The following is a 23,363-nucleotide window of genomic DNA, read 5'->3' on the forward strand; positions in this document are numbered from 1 at the left end:
TTTAAGAAAGGAAACCAGAGGGTGTGTTCCAATTAAAGAGGGATCACATTTCTGAGCCTCCCCAGCAAAGCCTATGACAGGGTGTTGGAGAACAGGTTTTGCCCATTAATTGAACCTGGGGATTCAGGAAGAACAATGTGGTTTCCATCCTGAAAATGGAACAATGGTCCAGCTCTTTGCTCTCTCACAGATACTCAAGTGACTGTGGGAGTTTGCTGAAACGGTCTACCTTTGGTTTGTAGACCTTGAGAAGACTTATGACCACGTTCCGAGACGTCCTATGGTAAGTGCTGCAGGAATTCGAGTGCCAGTGCCACTGCTCTGTGCTAGCCGATCCCTCTATTTCCAGAATGATCGTTGTGTTTGTGTTCTCAGCATTAAGTTGAGTTCATTCAAAGTGAGCATTGGACTCCGCCAAGGATGCATCCTGTCCCCACTCCTTTTCAGGATCTTCATGGACAGGATATCAAAGCACACCCAACTTGGGTACTGCATCCAGTACGGGGACTCAGAGATGGCAGATGATGTCCTTCTTGCTTCTTCAGACTGTAATCTCTGACATGCACTCGAACGCTTCGCAGCAGAGTGAAGCGACAGGGATGAGAATTGGAGCTCATGGTTCTTTCCTGGAAGAAACTGGATTTTTCTCTCCCAGTGAAGGAGGATCAACTGCCCTTAAGGGGAGACTTTAAGTATCTAGGAGTCTTGTTCATGAGAGATGGTAAGCAGGAGTGTGAGACTGACTGGCAGATTGGTGCAGAGGTGGCAGTACCAATCCGTGGTGGTGAAGTAGGCGCTGAATTTTGGGATGAAGCTCTCAGTTTACAGGTCAATCTATACCCACATCCTCACCTATGGTCACGAACTTTGGGTAATAACAGAAAGGACGAGATCGTGGGTACAAGCGGCGGAAATGAGGTTTCTCCATATGGTGGCTGGTCTGACTCTCCGAGATAGGGTGAGGGGCTCAACTATTTAGGAGAACCTTGGAGTACAGCCGCTACAGCGGAGATGGTTTGGACACCTGATAAAGATGCCCCCTGACAGGCTTCCTTTGGAATGCTACTGGGCACATCCCACTGGGAAGAGGCTCTGAGTCCAACCCAGGACATGCTGGAGGGATTATATCTCCCAGCTAGACTAGGAATCTTCAAGGAGGAGCTGGAAGCTGTTGCAAAAGAAAGGGGGGGGGGGTCTGGTTCTCCTTTTTCTCTATGCTGCTGTTGCAACCCTCACCAAGAAAAGTGAAGGAGGAGGAGGAGGAGGAGGAGACTACTATGATGACCTTTAACCACCACTCCAAATAGTACATGAGAATGCATTCTTTCTGCTTTAGTAGCATTCTGGTACTCTCACAGAAGTCAATAATAAAACTCCCACTGATGTCAGAGGGCATAGGATTGGGCACCAAATGTACAAACATTCAAACAGAGCACCACAGAAACTCTTGAAAACAAATAATAGCATTTTAAGGTTTTCTAACTCCTTTTTATCTATGAACATTCACAAACAGAAACCACCCCTTCTGACTAGAAACTAAATGGTGTTGAAACAGAAGTGAAAAAATGATTACTAACCTTTCCATAACTGTTGTGCTACGAGAGATGTTGCACATGTCCATTCCAATATAGATATGTGTGCACCCTGAGCACAGTTGCCGGAATATTTTCCCCTACTGGGATCCATCGGGTCGGCTCCAGCACCCTCTGGTGTTGCACGCTCACAACGCTGGTATAAAGCACCCTGCTGACCCTGTTCCCCTTCAGTTTCTTTTTGCCGACCGCTTCTGAAGAGGGGACCAAGGGTGGGTTTTGGAACGGACATGTGCAATGTACCTTTCAGAAAAACAGTTATGGAAAAGTTAGTAATAGTTTTTTTCTTCTTTGAGTGTTTGCACCTGTCTGTTCCAATGTGGGTGACTCACAAGCAGTTGTACAGGAGGTGAGTTTGGAGTTCAAAGACACGCTGACTGCAAGACCACATGGCCAAACCAGATATTGTCCCTCACCTTCTGAATAATGACATAATGAATTGTGAATATGTGAACCGGCAACCAGGTTGCTGCCCTGAATATGACCTGAGTTGGGACGTGTGCTAGGAAATAAGTGAAGGAGGCTTGAGACCTTGTGAAGTGAGCCATTAAGTTAGCTGGGCGTAAGATGTTTGTTTGCAAGTTTATAACATGCCAGGATACCTGGAAGCAATCCACAATGAGATTCTCTGTGCAGAGATGGAGATACCTTTCATTCTTTATGCTATTGCTATGAACAGCTGAGAAGATCTGAGGAATGATTTGGTCCTTTGTATGCAGAAAGCTGGAGCCTGCCAAATATCCAATGAATGGAGACGCTGCTCTTCTCTATTTGCATGTGGTTTACGGTAGAATACCGACAGAAAGATTGCTTGATTACAATGGAATTGTGAGACGACCTTTGGAAGGAACGGACATATGTGGTCACAACTGGATTTTGTCCTTGGAAAAAAAACCGTATATGGAGGCTCCAATGTGAAGACCCAGATCTCTGTAACTCTTCTGGCTGAAGTGCTAGCCACCAAGAAGGCCACTTTCCAGAAAAGCTGTAACAACAAACATCTTGCTAATGGTTCAAATTGGGGCCCTGTACATTTTTGACAGGACAAGATTCAGGTCTGCTGGGGGGGAGAGGGGAATGGGATCTCTCACTGGGGATATACCCTCTGCAAGTCTTTGTGAAATTGAGTGACCATGTCATGAGAGAAGATGGATCGGTTGTCCACATTGGAATGGAAGGCAGAGATAGCCACTAGGTGGGCCTTGACTGAAGAGAGGGTTAGACCTTGTTGTTTTAATAGAAGGTATTCTAAAATAAGCTGCAGATATGACTGCGAAAGTGGAATTTGTCATTGTGAGCACCATACAGAAAATCTCTTCCATTTTGCAAGTAGGTGGCCCATGTGAAGGGCTTTCTACTGCCCAGTAGGACATTGCTGACCTGTTCTGAGCAAGCTCCTCGGGATTTAGCCATGGAGCTTCCAGGCTCTCAGCTGAAGAGAGCAAAGATTCAGGTGCAGCAGCCTGACCCTCCGGGGACCCCAGTACCGGTTGGGTATGAAGGTCCCTGGCCTCCGCGAAAGCCTCAAGTGTTGACGGCACCACATACTGGCTGGTATGTTGTCTGCTCTGAGGCTGCTCACTTGTAGGTGTCTAAAGGGCTTGCTGCAGTACCAGGATTGTAGGCACCTGATGATGTGGTGCCAGGGAAGAAGAGTGGCCCAGCACAGGTCTTGCTTTCTCCTTGTCCCCTTTCTCCTTCAGTACCGGGGACCTGCTCTTGTCTTGGTGTTTGCGGTGCTTCTTCTTAGATGCCAGGGAAAATGATCTGTGCGAAGAGTCACGGGTCATTGGAGAGTGCTCCACACCAAAGTTGAAGTGCTTGGTGCCAAGTCCAAGCACAGTTCCGAGGCAGGTCTTAAGGCTGCCTCCATGAGGAGGACCTTCAGTCAAGCAACTTGGTCCTTCTTGGGCCAGGATCTGAAGTACCTGCAGATTTGGCAGCAGTCTTTTCCATGAGCTTCGGCCAAGCACTTGAGACTGCTCGAATGCGGATCACTCAAATGCATACACTTACCACAGGAAGCACAGGGCTTGAAACACAGTGACCAAGGCATGCTGTGTCACCGGGGAAGCAGACAATCCTGCAAACAAAGCATGGAGGCATCTGAAACTATCTTAATTCTAAAACTCTAAAAACTAATCTAACTACAACAAGTATTTACACTAAAAAAGTGGAGAAAAAACTACTAGGAGAAGGATTGCCTGAACAATGAGGGGTTCCAGCAACCATCACAGGCGGTAAGAAGGAACTGAAGGGGAGCAGGATCAGCAGAGCCCTTTATACCAGTGCTATGAGCGAGCAACACCAGAGGGAGCTGGAGCCAACCCAATGGATACCACTAAGGGAAAAAATTCCGGCAACTGTTCTCAGGGCGCACACCCCTCTACTTTGGAATGGACATGTGCAAGCACTCGAAGAACATTTAATTCACAATAAAACCAGTCAGAAAGCATGTTCAACAGTTTTAGAAAATATACCTGTAGCATTTTAACTCTTAAAAATCAACATTTAGTTCTTTTGCTATGAAAAGTTTTATTTACCCTGTCCCTCGGGGGGAGGGAGGGGTGTGGATGTGTGTGAGAGAGTGAGTGTGTGAGAGAGAACAAGACTCAAGTGAGTGGCTTATAGGATTTATGTTAATTAAGACAGTTCATTGAAGTCCCAATTCTGCATACAATGGGATTACTCATGTACATAATGTTAGTCAAGTGCATAAATGTTAACAGAATTGAGGCCTATGGGTTTGTCAATTTAGATTGTAAGCTCTTTGGGGAAGGGGACAGTCTTTTGTTCTGTGGTTGTACAGCATCTAGCACAGTGGGATCTTGGTCAATGACTAGGGCTCCTCAGTACTACAATAATATAAATAACACACACGAAAAATACATTGATAAGATATGCCAAAAAATTCACTTTAATTCTACACAAGGATGTCCACAGGGGGAGTTTTACTGACATAGCTATAGCAGTACAATTATACCGCTATAGTTCTGCTGGCAATTTCCTCAGGTGGGCAAGCCCTTAGGCCAAAAAGGCAAAGTAACAGCAATTAGAAAGCAATAAGTGTACTATCATAATCTACGGTTAATTATAAAATGTCATTCAATTCCTGAAGAATGTCACCGGATCATTTAAATATGAAATACACATAAAAATTTAAAAGCATGGATTTTTCTAAGCAAATGACACAGAAAGAAAGTTTAAATAAAAAGAGGGAAGCTTGATAACTAAATAACATTCTTAGAAAAGCACTCCATTCTGATGAGCACTCTCCATGTCTCTGTTGCTTACAGTATATTTAAAAAAAAGCCATTTCTCTATGGACACAAGCAACACAGCATGAAAGAATGAAAGCAGAAAAATAAAACACTCTGTAACAATATAATTAGTGCCTTAATTAACTGCTGTTTTAGCCAAGCTGTCACTCTTCCTCTTTGTACCAACAACTGATTTCATTTTGGCTATACTGATGTTAGGAAAACATATATTCAAGCTCTAAACAAGTTTTCATGAAAACAGTGCCCCATCTACAATAGCATTTACACTACTGGCAGAAAGGCTGCATCTTCAAAGTTGCTGAAAAATAGATACTTATTTTCCTAGTGCAGGCAAGGTGTTCTAAGTATGACCAAAACTTTTATTTGCATGAGCAAAGTAGGTAACTGTGTACCTAAGTACCCTTTTTACAGCTCTTAAAGATTGTATTCTGCCCAGTAACTCACATTCATATATAACACATACAAGTGAGATAACTAAAATGGTTGTTTTTAATTTGTGCTAAAGTAATATTCTACAATTCAAGAACACACAGCTTGGCAAAGTATTCATATTATACTATATACAGGGACAGGGAATATACTAAAAAAGGAGAGGAGAAAAAATTGTGCAATGTGGGCCAGAACTCCCCAAATTACATGTAGTCACATCTTCCAAAAACAAAGAAAAAAAATATACATTTCTGGCCTGTATGTTGAAGCTGATGGGTTTAACAGAAGTCTGCTTTTCACCATTTTCAAACTAATGAAAACTCTGATTAATCTTGCCCCTATTTAATATTTTAGGATAAGGCTTTCAAAAGCACTCATCACCAGTTTAATTCTGGTGCCACAGAAGTCAACAGGAGTTAGGCCAAGAAAATCCCACCATAATGTATAGCGAAAAAAAGATGCAAGTATACCAACTCCTTTTTCCAAGTTCATGTAACAAAGCAATCATTACTACACTTCTCTCGGAAATAAAGCAAATAACTGGACCACCAAACACCAAAAGAAATATCATCTTAATGTTTAAGCATGTTTCTGTAATGACTTTGCTACTCATCAAATCGTAAAACTGTATTGAATTAATAAAAGTAATCCTATAATTGTTCTCAGTAATTTAGTGGATTTTTCTCAAATTGTGATGATTGATTACATAATGGGGAATGGAAGCAGAAGCAGTGGATTTACACAAAGCACACAATGTAGCATTGTAATTACTGGAATTCATCACTTCCTTTAATCTGAACCTATATTTTAAGAACAGCTATTCCAAAACTTCTCTCATTTATTGCAAGGAGTACATTTAACTAAAGAACTTTGGTATACATTTATCACGCACCAAAGAACTGATCTCCCCAAAAGTGGAAACGATGAAAGATTTCAATATATATATATAGCAAAAACAACGAGAGTTCTGTGGCACTTTAAAGACTAACAAATTTAATATTTGTAGACATAAGCTTTCGAGAAATATCAGCTCTCTTCTTCAGATGCAGTAATACAGAAGAGAGCTGATATCTCTCGAAAGCTTATGTCTACAAATATTAAATTTGTTAGTCTTTAAATTGCCACAGAACTCTCTTTGTTTTTGCTGTATACAGACTAACATGGCTACCCCTCTGGAATATATATATAGCAGAGGTACATACACAATATTTTTAGTGGGAATAAAGACCTATAAATACCCATTTCACCATAATTACAGTATTGAGATGCATATAATAAACAATAGTATATATATAAATAATTACAATAGTATATATAATATAGTATATCTATAGTATATATAAATAACTAGTGTGTGTGTATATAAATATTAATATATATGTAGTGTATATATACTACATATATACACAATATATATACACTATATATAAATGAGTATAGTATACTACAGTATATATAAATAATTACAATATTGAGATGCATATACTATAATACATACGTGTAAACATATATTACAACAAACCTAAAAGCCATCAGATTTTTTTCAACAGAAGAGATTTTGGCAATTGTGGCTATTGTGGCAATACAGAACAGAGGCGATGTGGTGTTTGTTTTGGTTTTTTTACACTACAGAAGGGACATCTTATCTGAAGATGATCCATTGATGTAGGATTCCAGAAGGACAAATAGCAATAGGGACTTGTTTTGTCTTTAATTGCTTTGGCCAGATTATTTAGTTTTCCTAATTTGACAAGACAGGTTTTTATACAAAATATGTTTATTATAAATCTTAACTGATGAAGCAATACATTAGTCAGTCCCAAAAATGTGAAACTATTTTCCTTAATAAAATACAATACATACCCCATCTGGTATCTACTTTGTTTTTCTTATCTGTATTACACATAACATAAAGGATTGTTTAAAAAAATCCACAGGTCAATGAGTCTAAGTGGAGATAGGGCCTGATCTTGCACCACTGCTGTTAACTGGTGCTTTGCCCTTGACCTTAATGTGAACAAGATCAAGCCCTTACCACTCACAAGTGCTGAAGTGAGAAGCCTGGAGCCTAAAGACTTTGGTATATCTACAGGAAAAAAAATGATGCACAGGTAGTGGAAATAACAACACTTGCCTCACCACAAACCTTTAAGGACCATCTTTAGAGATGAGAAGGTATTTCTGTCTGTGTCAACTGAAATCTTGACTAAGACTGGCAGGGGTGCTAATCAGTTCCAAATATGAAAAAGCTTTTTTAGTGTTGGCTTTCAAATGCAATATTTTAAAACACTAAACAAAGTAAGAGCAATTTTTCTCAATATTATTGCATGTCTGAACTTAAAATCAATCTCTATATTAATTTCTAAAATGTTTTCTTTTGGCCAAATAATATTCATACATAGGCCATGGATGGGTACCATAGAAAAAGGAATGTAACTCCTAACCCCACATGTTAAAATAAATAAATACATAGAACACATGTATTATTTCAGTACAATATCAGACTGCAACACCAATTTGTATGCTTTCAATAAGTACAGAATAGATAGAAATTCTAAACTTTTAGAATAAGTTATTAGAGGAACACATACAAAAGAAACAGCAATCAAATTGACAAAATAAGGTTTTGATGCTACAGCTGTTGCATACTCAAGACTCAAATTGTAGCCATTGAGACTTCCAAGAACAAAGAGAGGCCACCACATCAGCCTCAGGACCCCAGTACTTTTCCAAAAGGAATTTAAAAAGGTCCTGGAAATACTTCTGTTGTTCGTAGGTTTTGTGAAAACTAATTTTTACAAAACCTCAATATTTTGGGCCATCCTGGAGTTGACAGTATCTATTTAATTCAAGGTATTTGTTACAACTTGTAAAAGTATTGGTCACTTTTTAAAAAAGAGAATTTTATTAAACTTAGGGATGTGCTCAGCAAAAGGCCCTTTTTCATATTTATTGCACTAGATATGACTGTTTACAACATGTGCTACAGAAATACTTACGGAAACATCTTTCAGGTTTTTTTCATATGAGAAATCACAGCATTCCGCATTTTCTCCATCTTTAGAAACACTGAAGTTATACATGTTAGCTGGTCCTGCTCCCAATACCAGTGCTTTCCTCAGTTCTTCAACATACTTCTCTCTTTCCATTTCCATGTCAGCAGCCTCCTTAGAAATCTCAGCTTCAGACACTGTGGAGGGAAGGGGAAATCGGAGAAGTCTAAAAAAAATTACACTTTAAATCAAGAAATATATATTATTAAAGGTAAATTCTTATTAAAAAGAACTATTTAAAAAGTAAATCTAAATTACTATTTTTAATTAAAACTAACATCCCTGAATGTGGTCTATTACCATTTTATCCCAACACTTTTGCTTATCAAGAGTAATGATTAACTTTTCAACAGCAAAAGAGAGATCTGAATAATTTTATATGTTGTATCCCCATTTTCCTTGGAGGGTTTCTTCCAAACTCCTAAAAGATAGCGGCCTTCACTACACTTATCTTCTACCCTCACATCTTCCTTATCACTAAGGCCCTACCAGTTAACACTTCAAAGAATGTGAAATTGGCTGTTCCCCATGAAATATGATCTCCATCATGCTGCAGGGAGCACCCCAGCTGGGGGCCCCTAGCTGCTAGTCCTGTCCGGGCTGAGGGACTCCCAGCAGCATGGATGAGATCAGACCCATCTCTGTTACTGCCCCCTGCTGCAGGAAGCTCTGGGACTTGGCAGGAGCCTTGGAGGTTCCTGCAGCCAGAGGAGGCTTCCAATCTCTCCCCAAGCTGCACAGGAGAGAGCAGACTCACCTCCCTGCTGCCTTCAGAGTCCAGCTCTGAAGGCAGCATAGAAGTGAGTGCCACCCTCCCCCCAGGTTTGTGATCTCCCAACTCCCACAACCCCATTTTGGGTTAAGACTCCCACAGTTACACCATCATTAAATTTCAGATGAAAACATTATTAAATTGACCAATTTTCAAATCCTATAGCCATGACATTGACTAGAGTCGACCATGAATTTGGTAGGGCCCTACTTATTACCAAGTTTAAACTTTGCAGCCATCACCAATCTAATACCTCTCAATTCAAAATAAAGGGGTATCATTAGAGAGAGGTGAACCAAGTCTTATTGGATCGCATCCAAGCCAGCTGACGTCAAATGGAAGATTTTCTATGATCTTCAATGTGCTTTGGATCAGGCCTATCATTAAAATATTATTCCCTTTTTCTGAATCGCTTATGGTCCACAAAGGTTCAATAAAGGAGAAATCTCCTCCCAGGACCTAAGACAGGACTTCCTTTCCTTTTCAGTCTAGATATGAGTTCCTATATATTTCTTTCTTGCCTCCCAAGACTCTCCCTACCGCTGCACCACAAACTGAAAGACCAAGTCACCAGTCTTCATACCTTCCTCTTGTTACGATTACCCAAGCACACTCACTTCTACCAGAATCTGACCAGTCTAGCCACTAGTTATTCTCCTTCTCTTCTCTCTTCAAAATCCATCACAGGTTGCAGTTGACTCTCTGTTGGGCTCCAGCATATTCCACAGTGAATTCCCTCACACTCTTGAGTTTTTACAAACTCCAATTTCATTCCATGCTAAAATGTGCCAGAAAGGAACATGGTATTGAACATGATGCTCCTAATATGAGATTTCAGGCACAAATGTTCTGGGTTTTTTTAAAAATATAATAATCAGATTTACAGTAATTATTTGCAATGTGAGTGTAACTGACTCTCCACAATGGGATGCTTTCCCCGCAGAGTTCTGCTGCCAGTACAGAAAGAATATACACGGACCTTTGTACCAAATATCATGAACTTATTATGGGTGTTTATAACTTTTCTTGAAACAAAATCTAGGTATGCGGCTTTTTAGCAACAATAAAACTTTCCTTAAATTATTCACATTTTTATCTTCATAAAATAAGCATGTTTTCTTAGATTTCCATTTCTCACTTGTCAGCATCTACCTTCAACATCAGTAAGAGTCATCAGTAAAAGATCCAAGACTTTTTGCAGTTCATATAATTAATTCAGCTTTTATTCTATTAAAAAAAATTGCAGACTAATTTTATCAAAAAATAAGTCTAATTTCAGTTTTAATAGTCTAAATTCTGTTAACGTGCAAGACCTATCATTGAACCAGATTTTACTGTACCCTATTATCTACTGAACGTATAAGGACTCAAATGGAACAGATAAAAAGATACATAAGAACGGCCATAGTGGTTCAGACCAATAGTCCATCTAACCCAGTGTCCTGTCTTCCGACAGTGGCCAATGCCATGTGCTTCAGAGGGAATGATCAGAACAGGTAATCGTCAAGTGATCCATCTCATTGCCTATTCCCAGCTTCTGGCAAACAACAATCCCTGCCTATACTGGCACATAGCCATTGATGGACTGATCCTCCATGAATTCATCTAGTCCTTTTTTCAGTTATAATCTTGGCCTTCACAACATCCTCTGGCAAGGAGTTACACAGGTTGACTGTGCACTGTGTGAAGAAATACTTCCTTTTGTTCATTTTAAATCTGCTGCCTATTAATTTCATTTGGTGACCCCTAGTGCTTGTGTTATGAGAAGCAGTAAATAACACTTCCTTATTTACTTTCTCCACACCAGTCATGATGTTATAGAGCTCTATCATATACCCCCTTAGTCGTCTCTTTTCCAACCTGAAAAGTCCCAGTTTTATTAATCTCTTCTCATAGGGTAGCTGTTCCATATCCTCAATCATTTTTGTTGCCCTTTTCTGTACCTTTTCCAATTCCAATATATCTTTTTTTCAGATGGGGCGACCAGATCTTCATGCACTAGTCAGGATGTGGGCGTACCAGGGATTTATAAGAGGCAATAAGATATGTTCTGTCTTATTATCTATCCCTTTTCTCATGATTCCAAACATTCTGTTTTTTTTGTTTGTTTGTTTGTTTGTTTTTTTGATTGCTGCTGCACATTGAGTGGATGTTTTCAGAGAACTATCCACAATGACTCCAAGATCTCTTTCTTGAGCACTAACAGCTAATTTAGATCCCATCAATTTATATGCATAGCTGAGATTGTGTTTTCCAATGTGCATTACTTTGCATTTATCAACACTGAATTTCATCTGCCATTTTGTTGTTCAATCACCCAGTTTTGTGAGATCCTTTTGTAACTCCTCACAGTCAGCTTTGGACTTACCTATCTTGAGTAGTTCTGTATCAACTGCATATTTTGCCACCTCACTATTTACCCCTTTTTCCAGATCATTCATAAATATGTTGAACAATACTGGGCCCCAGTACAGACCCCTGGGGGGGACACCACTATTTACTTCTCTCCATTCTGAAAACTGACCATTTATTCTTACCCTTTTGTTTCCTATCTTTTAAGCTGTTACTGATCCAGGAAAGGATCTTGCCTCTTGTCCCATGACAGCTTACTTTGCTTAAGAGCCTTTGGGGAGCAACCTTGTCAAAGGCTTTCCAAAAATCTAAGTATACTATATCCACTGGATCACCCTTGTCCACATGCCTTGTTGACCCCCCTCAAAGAATTCTAGTGGATTGATGAGGCATGGTTTCCCTTTGATTTCCCAAAAACCATGTTGACTCTTCCCCGACAGATCGTATTCATCAATGAAAAGTTCCAGAGCCGTGTTAGTCTGTATACAGCAAAAACGAGAGTCCTGTAGCACTTTAAAGACTAACAAATTTAATTTCTGCAGGCATAAGCTTTCGTGGGCTGTAACCCACTTCCTCAGATGTAAGGAATAGAAATCAGATAGAAGATGTATATATACATATCCAAGGGTAAGGAACAACAATGGGGAAGGTAGATATAAGTAAAGTCCATTCAGTTAGAGTAGTACAGACTTCAAAGATAAACTGCAGAGCTAGAAATCATCTGCAAACTTGACACAATCAAACTGGGTCTAAATAGAGACTTGGAATGGTTATCTCATTACAAGAAGTAATTGTCACTGTTCACACATTCTCACCTCCTAATCAATGGTTGTGAGTAGGCCTCAACTACTCTAACTGAATGGACTTTGCTTATATCTACCTTCCCCAATGTTATTCCTTACCCTTGGATATGTACATATACACCTCCTATCTGATTTCTGTTTCTTGCATCTGAAGAAGTGGGTTACAGCCCACAAAAGCTTATGCCTGCAGAAATTAAATTTGTTAGTCTTTAAAGTGCTACAGGACTCTCGTTGTTTTTTCCGTATTCATCAATGTGTCTGTTAATTCTGTTCTTTACTATAGTTTCAACCAATTTGCCTGGTACTGAAGTTAGGCTTACTGGCCTGTAATTGCTGGGATCACCTCTTGAGCCTTTTAGAAAAATTGGCATCACATTAGCTATCCTGCAGTCATCTGGCATAGAAGCTGATTTAACTGATAGGTTACATACCACAGTTAGTAGTTCTGCAACATGCCACAAGTTAGAAGTTCTGCACTACAGTTTTTTTTTAAATGTATTCCACCTGGGTCAGATCTAGCCTTATTCTACAGTCTAACAATGCTCTATGTTCTTCATTGGATTCACAAGTGTTTCACTTTCCAGTTATAGCACCAATCTTCTGCTGAATATGGTAGATAGTCATTCTTCCTCAATTGGGGCTTGACATCTAATGTTTCCCTGAAGGACTACCCAACATTTGAGACAGAGAGGAGGGACAGAAGAGTCATAGTTTGTGACAGACTGAAAGAAGCTCTTAACAACAAAGTGAACCCCAACTGAAAAATGTTCCCCATAGTATTTTAGTTAGCTATATTTATTCTTTCCTCAAATCTCATATTGATGACTGTTTCACATCAAGATATGCACTTGCATACATATCCTGATCATGTGAATGAAAACAGAAGAGCTTCCCAAGCAGGGAAACCATGTTTAAATTGCTTCATTCTTTTCCTATTTATATAATTGACACATAGGTAATCTGGTATTACAATGGAAGTACTACTTGTCAAATCATCAGTCACCCCAATGTATAACAGTGGGGTGAATGGGCAAATATTTGAGATACACAGAGGTAGACATACCTTCCCCCACAACTGGCAGAATTATTTTTAAGCACGTTTGCATATCTTTTTATCATCAGCATTGGTAAGCAACACATCCTTCACAGCAAAGTTTCAGTATTTTCACTGTGTTTAAACACACACACATGCACCCCTTGTAAAGATGGTAACTATACCTATTCATGCACTTTGACAGGGCTTGGAAAATATATAGACACTACAATTTTTTTAAAATGTTAAGTTACACAATGAACCAGGTTTCCAGACAAGGTGGTAATCCATTTGCACATGTATACATGCACAAATTGGGGATCTGCACACAAAAAAAAGTTAGATAGGGACCTATTTACTAGATGTACAAGTTAGTCATTTGTGTATGCATATACACTTGTTCACGAATATTTCCACCAACAAAGGAATGACCAATTTCTGACAGAAAATCAGGTCTAAAATACATACAAAAGCTTTGAAAAAGTAGTATTAGAAAAATTAAGATGACTAATAACAGTAGTGTTTCTTTCTTTTGGGATTGCAATGGGTTAACTCCATGGCACTACAGAGGCTTCGATCTGTTTAAATAGAGTAAATTTGTAAATTTTGCTTGGAGACAGGAAAAGTAAGTAGTTCAAAGACAGCAAAGAAAGAAGGGCTGAACTGCCTAGATCCTGTTTTGCTCAGCATGACCTAAACAAAACTTAATTGAGAAATTAAGGAATTTTAAATTTTAGTTAGGTCTAAGAAAAAAACCCAAGGACCTTTCAACATCAAGCTCATGGAGAGGAACCTCACTAGTATGTTCATGTGGGCATGGTAATCTCAATAAGGTGAAATTTGGCCATAATTTTAGGAAAGCATCTAATACAAGTCTATAGCACCATGTTGTGCTCGTAAAATATGGTATAAGGCAGGTCAGCCAGTAAAGCCTGAATCGATGCAGTTTGGGGGACACACAAAAATAGTGGAGGGATGGGGAACCAGGACTGAGACTGCATTAGTGCTACAGCTGCACTGAATGGGATAGAAAAGTAGTGGGGAAGAGGGAAAGGGAACACATCACCCTCATTCCCTCTGGTGGTTGTACCTGTGACATGAAGCTCACTCTTTACCATCTGCACAAGTATAGAATTGCTCAAACAGCCTTCATTAGGCTTGCCAGGCACAATAAAATAAGTTTATTTGCTTAATCAAGAATTCCTGTGATGGAAATTGTGTTCTGTTGCCTATTAAAGCACAATTAACAGCTAATATGACATGATGAAGTTTGAAAAAGTTTTCCTTTTAACCTCTATCATTGCCGAGCTACATTAAAATAAAACCTCTGCTGTAAAACTGACAAGACCTATCTTGTATGATGAGCTACAAATATCTTCTGGGAACGTGATTTTTTTAATTTGTTTTATTTGGTTTATGGTTTGTGCAACCACACAAAAATCAATCTATTGATAGAGACTTTAATGAACAGAAAAAGCCAAATAATGGTCCCAGGTACAAGGGACATAAAAGGCCTTCGTGTGTAACAGCATTAGAGACAGTAGCCTATAGGACTAGCCTGCTTGCTTACACATATATATTTTTCTTTATTATAATAAAACAAATACTTAAATTTATAGAGTCATAGATTCATGTTAAAGTATTATAGCTCTAATGCAAGATACCTACAGGCCACATCCTGTATGAAAAGCTAAGTCCATTAGCATAAATATGTTCGGGACCTTTGGCCCAGATAAGTAATGATGAGTTAAAGGATATATGGTTATAACCTTTACCCTAGATAAGTCAGGAGGCATCAAGACAGGTTTATGCCCTGAGTAAACTTCACAGGTAAACCACAAAACCCACAGAAATAGACAGAAATAACAAAGGTGAGATAAGCGAACCATCTGGAAAGGATATGGATATGTCATTAATATGCACGAACCTGCCAGCCTATAGAATAGGTGTACCCTAATAATTTGTGGGTGAAGAAGCTAAGTTTGAAGAAGGAGGAACCATATTGTTCAGGGTATTAAAGGGGCAACCCACGTTAAACAATTAGCTCAGTGGTTCCCAACCTGTGGCACAGGGGCAAAAAGTGGCCCACAGGGACTTTCAAAGTGGCCCACAGTTCCCCTCCTGCTGGCTGCAGAAGGGAGCCACTGCCTAAGGACCCAGGTGGAGCGCATTTTTGCGGGGCTAAAAGACAGGTGCAGGCTCCTTGCTGCAGCCAAGGGGATGGGAGATCAGCACTCCTCTCCCCCACCTGTAGCAGGGAGCACAGAAAGTCCCTGCTGCTGGGGTCCCTGCTGGAGCCAGAGGGAGGGAAGCACTGATCTCCCATCCCCCTGGTCGCAGAAGGAAGCCACTGCCTAGGGATCCAGGTGGTGTGCACAGAGCTACAGGACGCATGTGGTTTCCCCGCTGCAGCCAAGAAGACAGAAGATCAGAGAGAAGGCAGCCTCCTCGCTGAACTCCTTCTGTCTGGCTGCAGTGGGGAGGGGCCTGCTGGTGGTGACTAGTGGCCCTTCAGAATTGTAAAAATTATATCTGTGGCCCTTGAGCCAAAAAGGTTGGGAACCACTGAGTTAGCTGATGCTTGGGCTGGTACTTGGATTAGTGCTTGGCTCCTTGTGCGTGTGTTGGCGCTCGGGCTTGTGCCTTCTTCTAGTAAGAATAGGACTATTTCTAGAATAGGACTAACAGAATATTTACCAATAGGATAGATATCTTTACCTTGTTAGGATCTTTTGTTCTTGGTTGATACATATCAATTACAAAGAAGTCTTAATCTTAGCCTTATAGCTGTTAGACCTCTAGCACCGTCTAGCTCTTCACCTCCCACTCGAAAACTGAGGAGAGCCTGGACATCTTCCTACCAGGTCGACTGGGAAGGGTATGAGTATATTAATCCAAAGCGTACAGCATATCTCTCTATATATATCTATCACAAGTGTCTTTAGGACAAAACTGTAATTTTAATCATTATCCATTTGATTATTCATTTGTCTATCATAGAATCATAGAGTTGGAAGGGACCTCAGGAGGTCATCTAGTCCAACCCCCTGCTCAAAGCAGGACTAACCTCAGCTAAATAATCCCAGTGAGGGTTTTGTCAAGCCGCAGCTTAAAAACCTCTAAAGATGGAGATTCCATTACCTCTCTAGGTAACCCATTCCAGTGCTTCACCATCCTCCTAGTGAAAAAAACTTTTAGGAAAAAGTTCTATGCTATCTCAATAAAAGTCTGTAAAATTATACATACTTGGTGTGAGCATCCCTGTTGTGCACCCTGGGGGTCCTTGTAAAGCTCTATGTAGCCTGATTCCGGGACTAGAACCTCATTATCTTCTGATCAGATCCATTGGTGAGCCTATAACCCCACTCAATTATTAAACAGCCAAAATCAAGCAACAAGGGGAGGGGGAATGTTGGGAAAGGAGGAGGACAAAATCTTTCTCCCGGTTCAGGGGCAGGATTTGGTACACCTGCACAGTTGACCATAGCCAGTGCAACCCTGTACCCATAGTGATAGTCCAGTGGATCCATGCAGTGCACTGGATATGCCTCCAATACTATCTTGTCTTGTCCACAAACCACCCACCTCCATGTTCCATTAGAGGCCTAAAAAAATCAAAGTACATAAAAATGTATTTTTGAATACATTCAAGAGTAAGTATTCTGGATAATGAATTGAAAGTGTTTTTTCCAGATTTTTTAAAACATGTTTTAACCATATTGAGAACATAATTATAAGGTCACTAGGAACCAGAATGTTGGTGGCTTGGCTTGACCGGATTGCATACACCAAATAATAACAACTAGGAACCAGGAAACATTTTAACAGTTGCTTTTTCCCCCCATAATAATTCTTATGTATTCTACAATGTAAACACAATTTTTAATATTCATAGTAGCAACCGCTAGTTAGTTTATACACAAAATTCCATTATAACCTTTTTTTTTCAACTGCTCTTAATTTTTTCAAAATCCTTTTATATTAAGGTAGCAGCCACAATATGCTAGGCACTATGCAGACTAAGACCCAGTCCTACAATGATTAACTTTGCACATGTGGACAATCGTAACAAATTCAATTGAACTACTCGTGCATAACATTAAGCATGTGTGTACGTTTTTGCAGGATCAGGAATATATAGCAAGACACTCTTCACCCCACGAAGCTCACAATCATATACAAATGACAAGTGAAGGATGGGGGGAAAGGGATAAAACTTACAATCCAAAAATGTTTTTGTTTAGTTTTAAACTGTACCCAATAGTCCTCACCATAGCCATTATTAGCTGGCTGCTTTATTGTAGATTTTGCAGTAGAAGTGGGTCTTGATGAAGATTTGAAAGAAGGAGAGGATAGTAGCCTCATATGTTTGTTCAGGATGGAAAAGGGGCAGTTTAGAAGAAAGTCTGGAAATGTCTGGGAGCACATCAAAAACAGGGGCCAAGTGCCTGTCATCATTGGCAAAGTTTGCAGCGGGAGTGACGCCACAAAAGACAAGTGGAATAAGCAAAGGACGACAAAAAGTGGTTATTTAAAATAATAATTTGAAAATTGTTAGTACTGACAGAACAAGCGACAGTATTATAAGAATAAGTCATCACCAAGAACATAAAATCATTATTTGTAGTCTATAATAAAGGGATCAAGGAGATTTTCTTTTTGTAAATGTTCAAGTGTGTATGCCAAACATGCTAGATTTTTATATCAGAGCTGTAAAAGCAATAGGAAATCTTGTTATTTTTCAGAGAAAAATAAGTTATAAATGGAAAGTCTCTAGAGATCATTTAGTCCACCCTCAAGTCAAAACAATATTGGGTCATATGGTATATTTTGTAGAACTTTTGTCAACATTTTCTATGGTTTTACATTACTTAAATAGTGAGGCTTCCACCACTTTTCATCATTACACTAGATCCGTAAGAACTATAAAAGATCAGTCCTTCAGCAACTCTTACACATTTCTTGACATGGCTCACCAAGCACTGTATCCCACAATATGAAAAACTGAAAGGATTTCCCAGTCTTTAAAATATATGTGTGTGTGTGTGTATATATATATATATATATATATATATATATATATCTGACCACTGCTTCCTCCCTCAAGTAAATAGCTTCAAAACAATAAAAGTTGGGATGTGGATAGTCTTGAATGTGCTTTACTAAGTTTGAAAAATGTTCTTAAAACAGTTACGAATCTCCGAAAATGCAGGACTAAGCATGTGAAGCAGAAAATCTTATTATGTTGTTAGCTGTGCACTTAGAGAGAAATGTAATGCACATGCAGTTAACTGTGCTATTTAATTACAGGAATTTTCAATCTCAGCAGCTGAAGCAAAAAAACACTTAAGTCTTGAGATGTTTAAAAGTCTCAAAACAAGGCATGTTGGTTCTTCTTTTCTGCAGCAAACCGCTTAGCTCTGGAATAAGGATACTACAGTCACATTCACAGCTGCACAAATCAACTCATTCTAGAGCAAAGGGATGATCATCTCAACTGGTGTAACCTGTGGAGTTTGTAAAATGAATAACAACGTTCTCTGGATTTCTCCTTATTGTTCACTTTTTTTTCTTAAACCAGGAAAACTAATTGGGAAACTATAGCCTCAGTGCAAACAGGTTGGAAAACACAGTTGCTGCTGAAACAGAGATGGTTTCCATCAAATCCCATCCAAACAACAACAGCACAAGGAGTTCAGTTCAGCTCCCATTCAACTCAGTGGAAGGACTATATCTAGACAGTTAACAGGAGTCAATGAGAATTGGATCAGCTCTAGGAGAGGAGATCAAAGATCCTCTAGTGTGTTTTTCTGGTGCTGATGCTGGACTGTGTTTTCTCTTCACTTGACAGAGTGATGTCATTGATCCCATCCTCTGGGAAGTGCCTATATGACAGGTCTGTCAGATGCAAAAAGTTAAACCAAAAACAAATGGATAGAAATGTAATTCTATATTCTTTCTGCTGCAGTGATCTTGGGTTTTACTTATAACAGTAGGTAAACACATGTAAGTATTACTCAGTTGGCAGTCTCCCTTAACATAAAACAAAATTTCAAAAGCCTTCAGCCAAAAATATTGAAACAATCACCAAATGCCTAATTAACAATAATAAAACAAAGCAAAAAGACACTGATGTTTTTAAAATACACTTTGGCCACCCTTGTAGGCAAGAGAAAGTTTTCACAGGTAATCAGTATGTATAGCTAGGCCACAGTGTTAGCAAATATTGCCTTTTTAGTCTGTGCAACAACTTCAAATCATGCTTAAAATATACATGAAACTTTCATATTTTAACAAAGGATTTAATTAAATGCAGATAATCATTAAAATAAGCCTGGTTTCAAATGTCTCAAGTATAATAAATTAGTATGAAAAGAAGAAATTATATTACTGGGAAAAAATATAAACAACTATTGTATAACCATGTGTTAATTAGTGTTTGTTTTGACAGTTGTGTCTTTCCATAGGTTTCAAAGATAGACTTGAACAAGTCCCATAAGAACAGCCATACCGGGTCAGACAAATGATCCCTCTAGCCCAGTATCCTGTCTTCTGACAGCAGTCAGTGCCAGATGCTTCAGAGGAAATGAACTGAACGGGGAAATTTATCAAGTGATCTATCAAGTGTTGTCCAGTCCCAGCCTCTGGCAGTTGGAGGTTTTGGGACATCTAGACTATGGGGTTATATCCCTGACCCTCTTGGCTAATAGCCATGGATAGACCTATCCACCAAGAATTTATCGAATTCTTTTTTTAATCCAGTTCATAATATCCCCTGGCAATTAGTTACACAGTTTAACTGTGCGTTGTGTGAAGTAATGCTTCCTTGTGTTTGTTTTAAACCTGCTGCCTATTAATTTCATTGGGTGACCCCGGGTTCTTGTGTTATGTGAAGGGATAAATAACACTTTCACCTTCTCCACACCATTCATGGTTTTATAGACCTCTATCAGATGCCCCTTATGCCTCTCTTTTCTAAACTGAACAGTACCAGTCTTTTCACTCTCTCCTTATTTTTGTTGCCTTTTTCTACCTTTTCCTATTCTAATATATCTTTTTTGAGATGGGGTGAGCAGAACTGCATGAAGTATTCAACATGTGGGTATACCATGGTAGTGGCATTATGATATTTTTCCACTTTATCCCTTTTCTAATGGTTTCTAACATTGTCAGTTTTGATTGCCACTGCACGCTGAGTGGATCTTTTCAGAGAACTATCCACAATGACTCCAAGACAGGAGCACTGGAAAGGCAGTAGAAGTGGCCATCCTTCCTTCCTGCCTAGATGGAGGGAGAATCTGGAAGTTTTCTTCTGATGTAACATGGGATCATTGCACAGAAAAAGTTAAGAACCACTGCTCAAAAGCCAATGGAAAAGAGTGTATACTTTTTTTTTATAAAATCATATTTTCATCTTTTGTTTTCAATCTTACCTGTCCCAGTCCATGCTGACTGTCCATCGTTAAGTTTTACAAGAAAGCCAGAGCCTAGGTCTTTTTCCCAAGTGACTTGTAGAAAATACATTGTGCCTGGCTCAGAAACTGGATAAATTCTGCTCACTTTCTTCTCCATTGTTTAGTCACCTATTTTGGAAACAAAAGAAAGTAATCTTGTGTTTATTCCATTTCACAACAGATGAATTCCCAGCTTCCCATTTACGGCCACTTTAAGACTACTTTGTGCTATAAGAATAGCACAAAAGAAACTTAGCAGGGCTGAGGAATTGGCCTTCAAAGTTTAAGGGCACAAGAGATTCCAGAGGAGTGTTTGCTTTGGATTCAGGAAAGGCTTGAATAGCATGCAGGGAGAAGTAAAAGGGTGGCAATGGACAATGGGACAAGGAACCAAAGGCAAAGGAGACTAGAGTAGGAAGTGCCTCCATGTGTAGGCCTCAGGTCCATTTCTCCTTGGTACAGGTTGTTCCCAGTAGAATTAAACCACAAAACTATAGAACAAGTACAAGTTCAGTTTGGAACTTCACTGGGAAGATTTCTTTGGATCCAGATTTTCCCCCAATGGTCTTTGGGCCCTCAAGTCCACTATCACAAGCCCCTAGTTTAACATATCCCAGAACAAGCCACCTGAATTTGCACAGATTTGCACAGAAATCTACCAAAGGTAGCCAAGAAATCTTGTTCGCTTATATTTTAAGACCAAAGTTTTCCAAACATGGATGCTCAGTACTGGGCATCAAAGGCCTATTTTCAGAAGAACTGAACAGCCATAAATCACAATGAAGTCAACAGCAGCTATAGGTGCTCAGTATCTCTGGAAATCAGGCCAATTACTATGGTGCCTAACTTTCGGTACGTCACTTTGAAAAATGTGGCTTAAGTGCTGAAATTAGGTGTGTAGCATCCTAAACAATTTTATTCACCTAGCCAATAAAGTTTTTTGTACCAACTTGATGTTACCTTTCAGGGCCCGTAGTATTTAAAACCTAGGAAATTCCCTCAGAAAAAACTTGTTTAAAATAAGTGAAGTTGAAAGAACGTGAAGACTTACTACAACCAACATCCAATGAAAAACATTTAAATCTTCCTACCATAAAAGAAAAAACACACATTAAGTGTCAAAAAGTGTCAGTGTTTTAACGCACAGTTAAGATATATAGCCAATTACTCACTGCCATACAATAAGTGAACATTCAGTATCACCCAATGTACATCATCTGGAATACAATCACTGAAAAGCCAGTGTTCTACTGGATGGAGTATTGCCATTTAATAGAATGCTATCAAATTCCACTGCAAAACAGAGGTTACAGTGGATATCAACAACAGCAAAGGGAATTTAAAAATGAAACTGGAGGCTGAAGTTGCAATTGCAAGGAACTGACTTTATGTTACTGTAGTGGGTTTTACAGCCCAATACCAAAACAACCTGGTAATCTGCACTTCACTTGAGATCTTTTAAAATTTATGTTTACTTATATATTGTTGAAATACAGGTTTTTACTGTTTTTAGGTTACCTGGTATATAAAGTACAGCATTTAGGCTTGCTAGACTTGCTTTCATAAAGTTGATCAAAGTTGCCAGCTAAAGGGACCAGACTCAAGCTCTATTGATTTTGTGATTATATAGACATTCATTAACTTTGCAAAAGCCATGGAGCCATGTGACAAAAGTCAGTGGCACTATGTAGAGTCTATCCCCATAACACCAATTATACCTGCAGGTATGGGAGTAGTCTGCATGGGATGCAGAGTGGCTGCATCAGGTGTTTTATGTGCTAAAATACTCTATTAAGCCTTCAGTTTTAGGTGATACAAGAAGTTACTGTGGTTGATCTCAGCTTAGTCCCCCAGGGGACTGTATTTTGCATTAGAAACATAACAAAAGACATGGGATAGTCTGATCAGTGGTTCAGACCTAAATTTGAATTGAGATTTAATCACCTCTGATCTGCAGAAGGATGGCGTGTTCAGGACAGGAAGTAGGAGGTAGCTTTAACTCCAGTTGCCTGCACTGTATCTGACCTTTGTTCAAATATGTGTCTTTAAACAGTTAGAGATGCCATTCCTTTGTCCTAACAAGTGTGAAGTATTCACAGAAAAATGAAACTCTTAGGGAAAAAAAATGAAAGGACTCGGATTAATTATTGGAGCCTAATGAAATAGTAATACCTAGAAAACAATCCCCTTGCCAATAACCTACCTTTCCACAACTTCTAAGACTGAGAAATTGGTCTTCAGAGTCCTTAATTAATTAATTTCAATACCAAATAAGTCTTAAGAGCTAATCAAACTGATATATAAACAGATAACCAGCCAAATCAATTAAATATAAAATTCAGTTGTAATTCTCTAGACAGTAATAAGAAAACACACTGTAAAGATGTTTTGTCTAGCACCTGCTATAAATTCCTTGTTGAATTTTGATTGAAAGCCTATAATCGTTTATAATTTCTGACAACACTTTTGTATATCTGGTAAGTGGCAAACACCAACTATAGAATGAAGTTTATTTTGTTCAGTTTAAAATGTAAATATATGTCCTTGAGCACTCTCTCCCTCTGCTTTGGCAAATAGAGGAATAAAGAAAGAAA

The 23,363-nt window shown here is 39.1% G+C and overlaps 1 protein-coding gene across 2 annotated transcripts in view; it reads right to left on the reverse strand.

Annotated features, from left to right (window-relative positions):
* Positions 1 to 23,363, reverse strand: part of XRCC4 (X-ray repair cross complementing 4) — a 252,410-nt gene that overhangs the window by 199,965 nt on the left and 29,082 nt on the right. For both annotated transcript variants that reach the window (XM_067568529.1, XM_067568530.1), the window contains exons 2-3: positions 20,749 to 20,898; positions 8,302 to 8,492 (exon numbers count right to left, since the gene is read on the reverse strand). In XM_067568529.1, coding sequence (XP_067424630.1) covers positions 8,302 to 8,492; positions 20,749 to 20,887 — 330 coding nt within the window. In that variant the 5' untranslated portion in view covers positions 20,888 to 20,898. The remainder of the gene's footprint in view (positions 1 to 8,301; positions 8,493 to 20,748; positions 20,899 to 23,363) is intronic.

The sequence above is a fragment of the Emydura macquarii genome, unplaced genomic scaffold (genome assembly GCF_026122565.2).
Source record: "Emydura macquarii macquarii isolate MOO-44397 ecotype Brisbane River unplaced genomic scaffold, CSIRO-AGI_Emac_v2 contig_2897, whole genome shotgun sequence".
NCBI lineage: Eukaryota > Metazoa > Chordata > Testudines > Chelidae > Emydura > Emydura macquarii.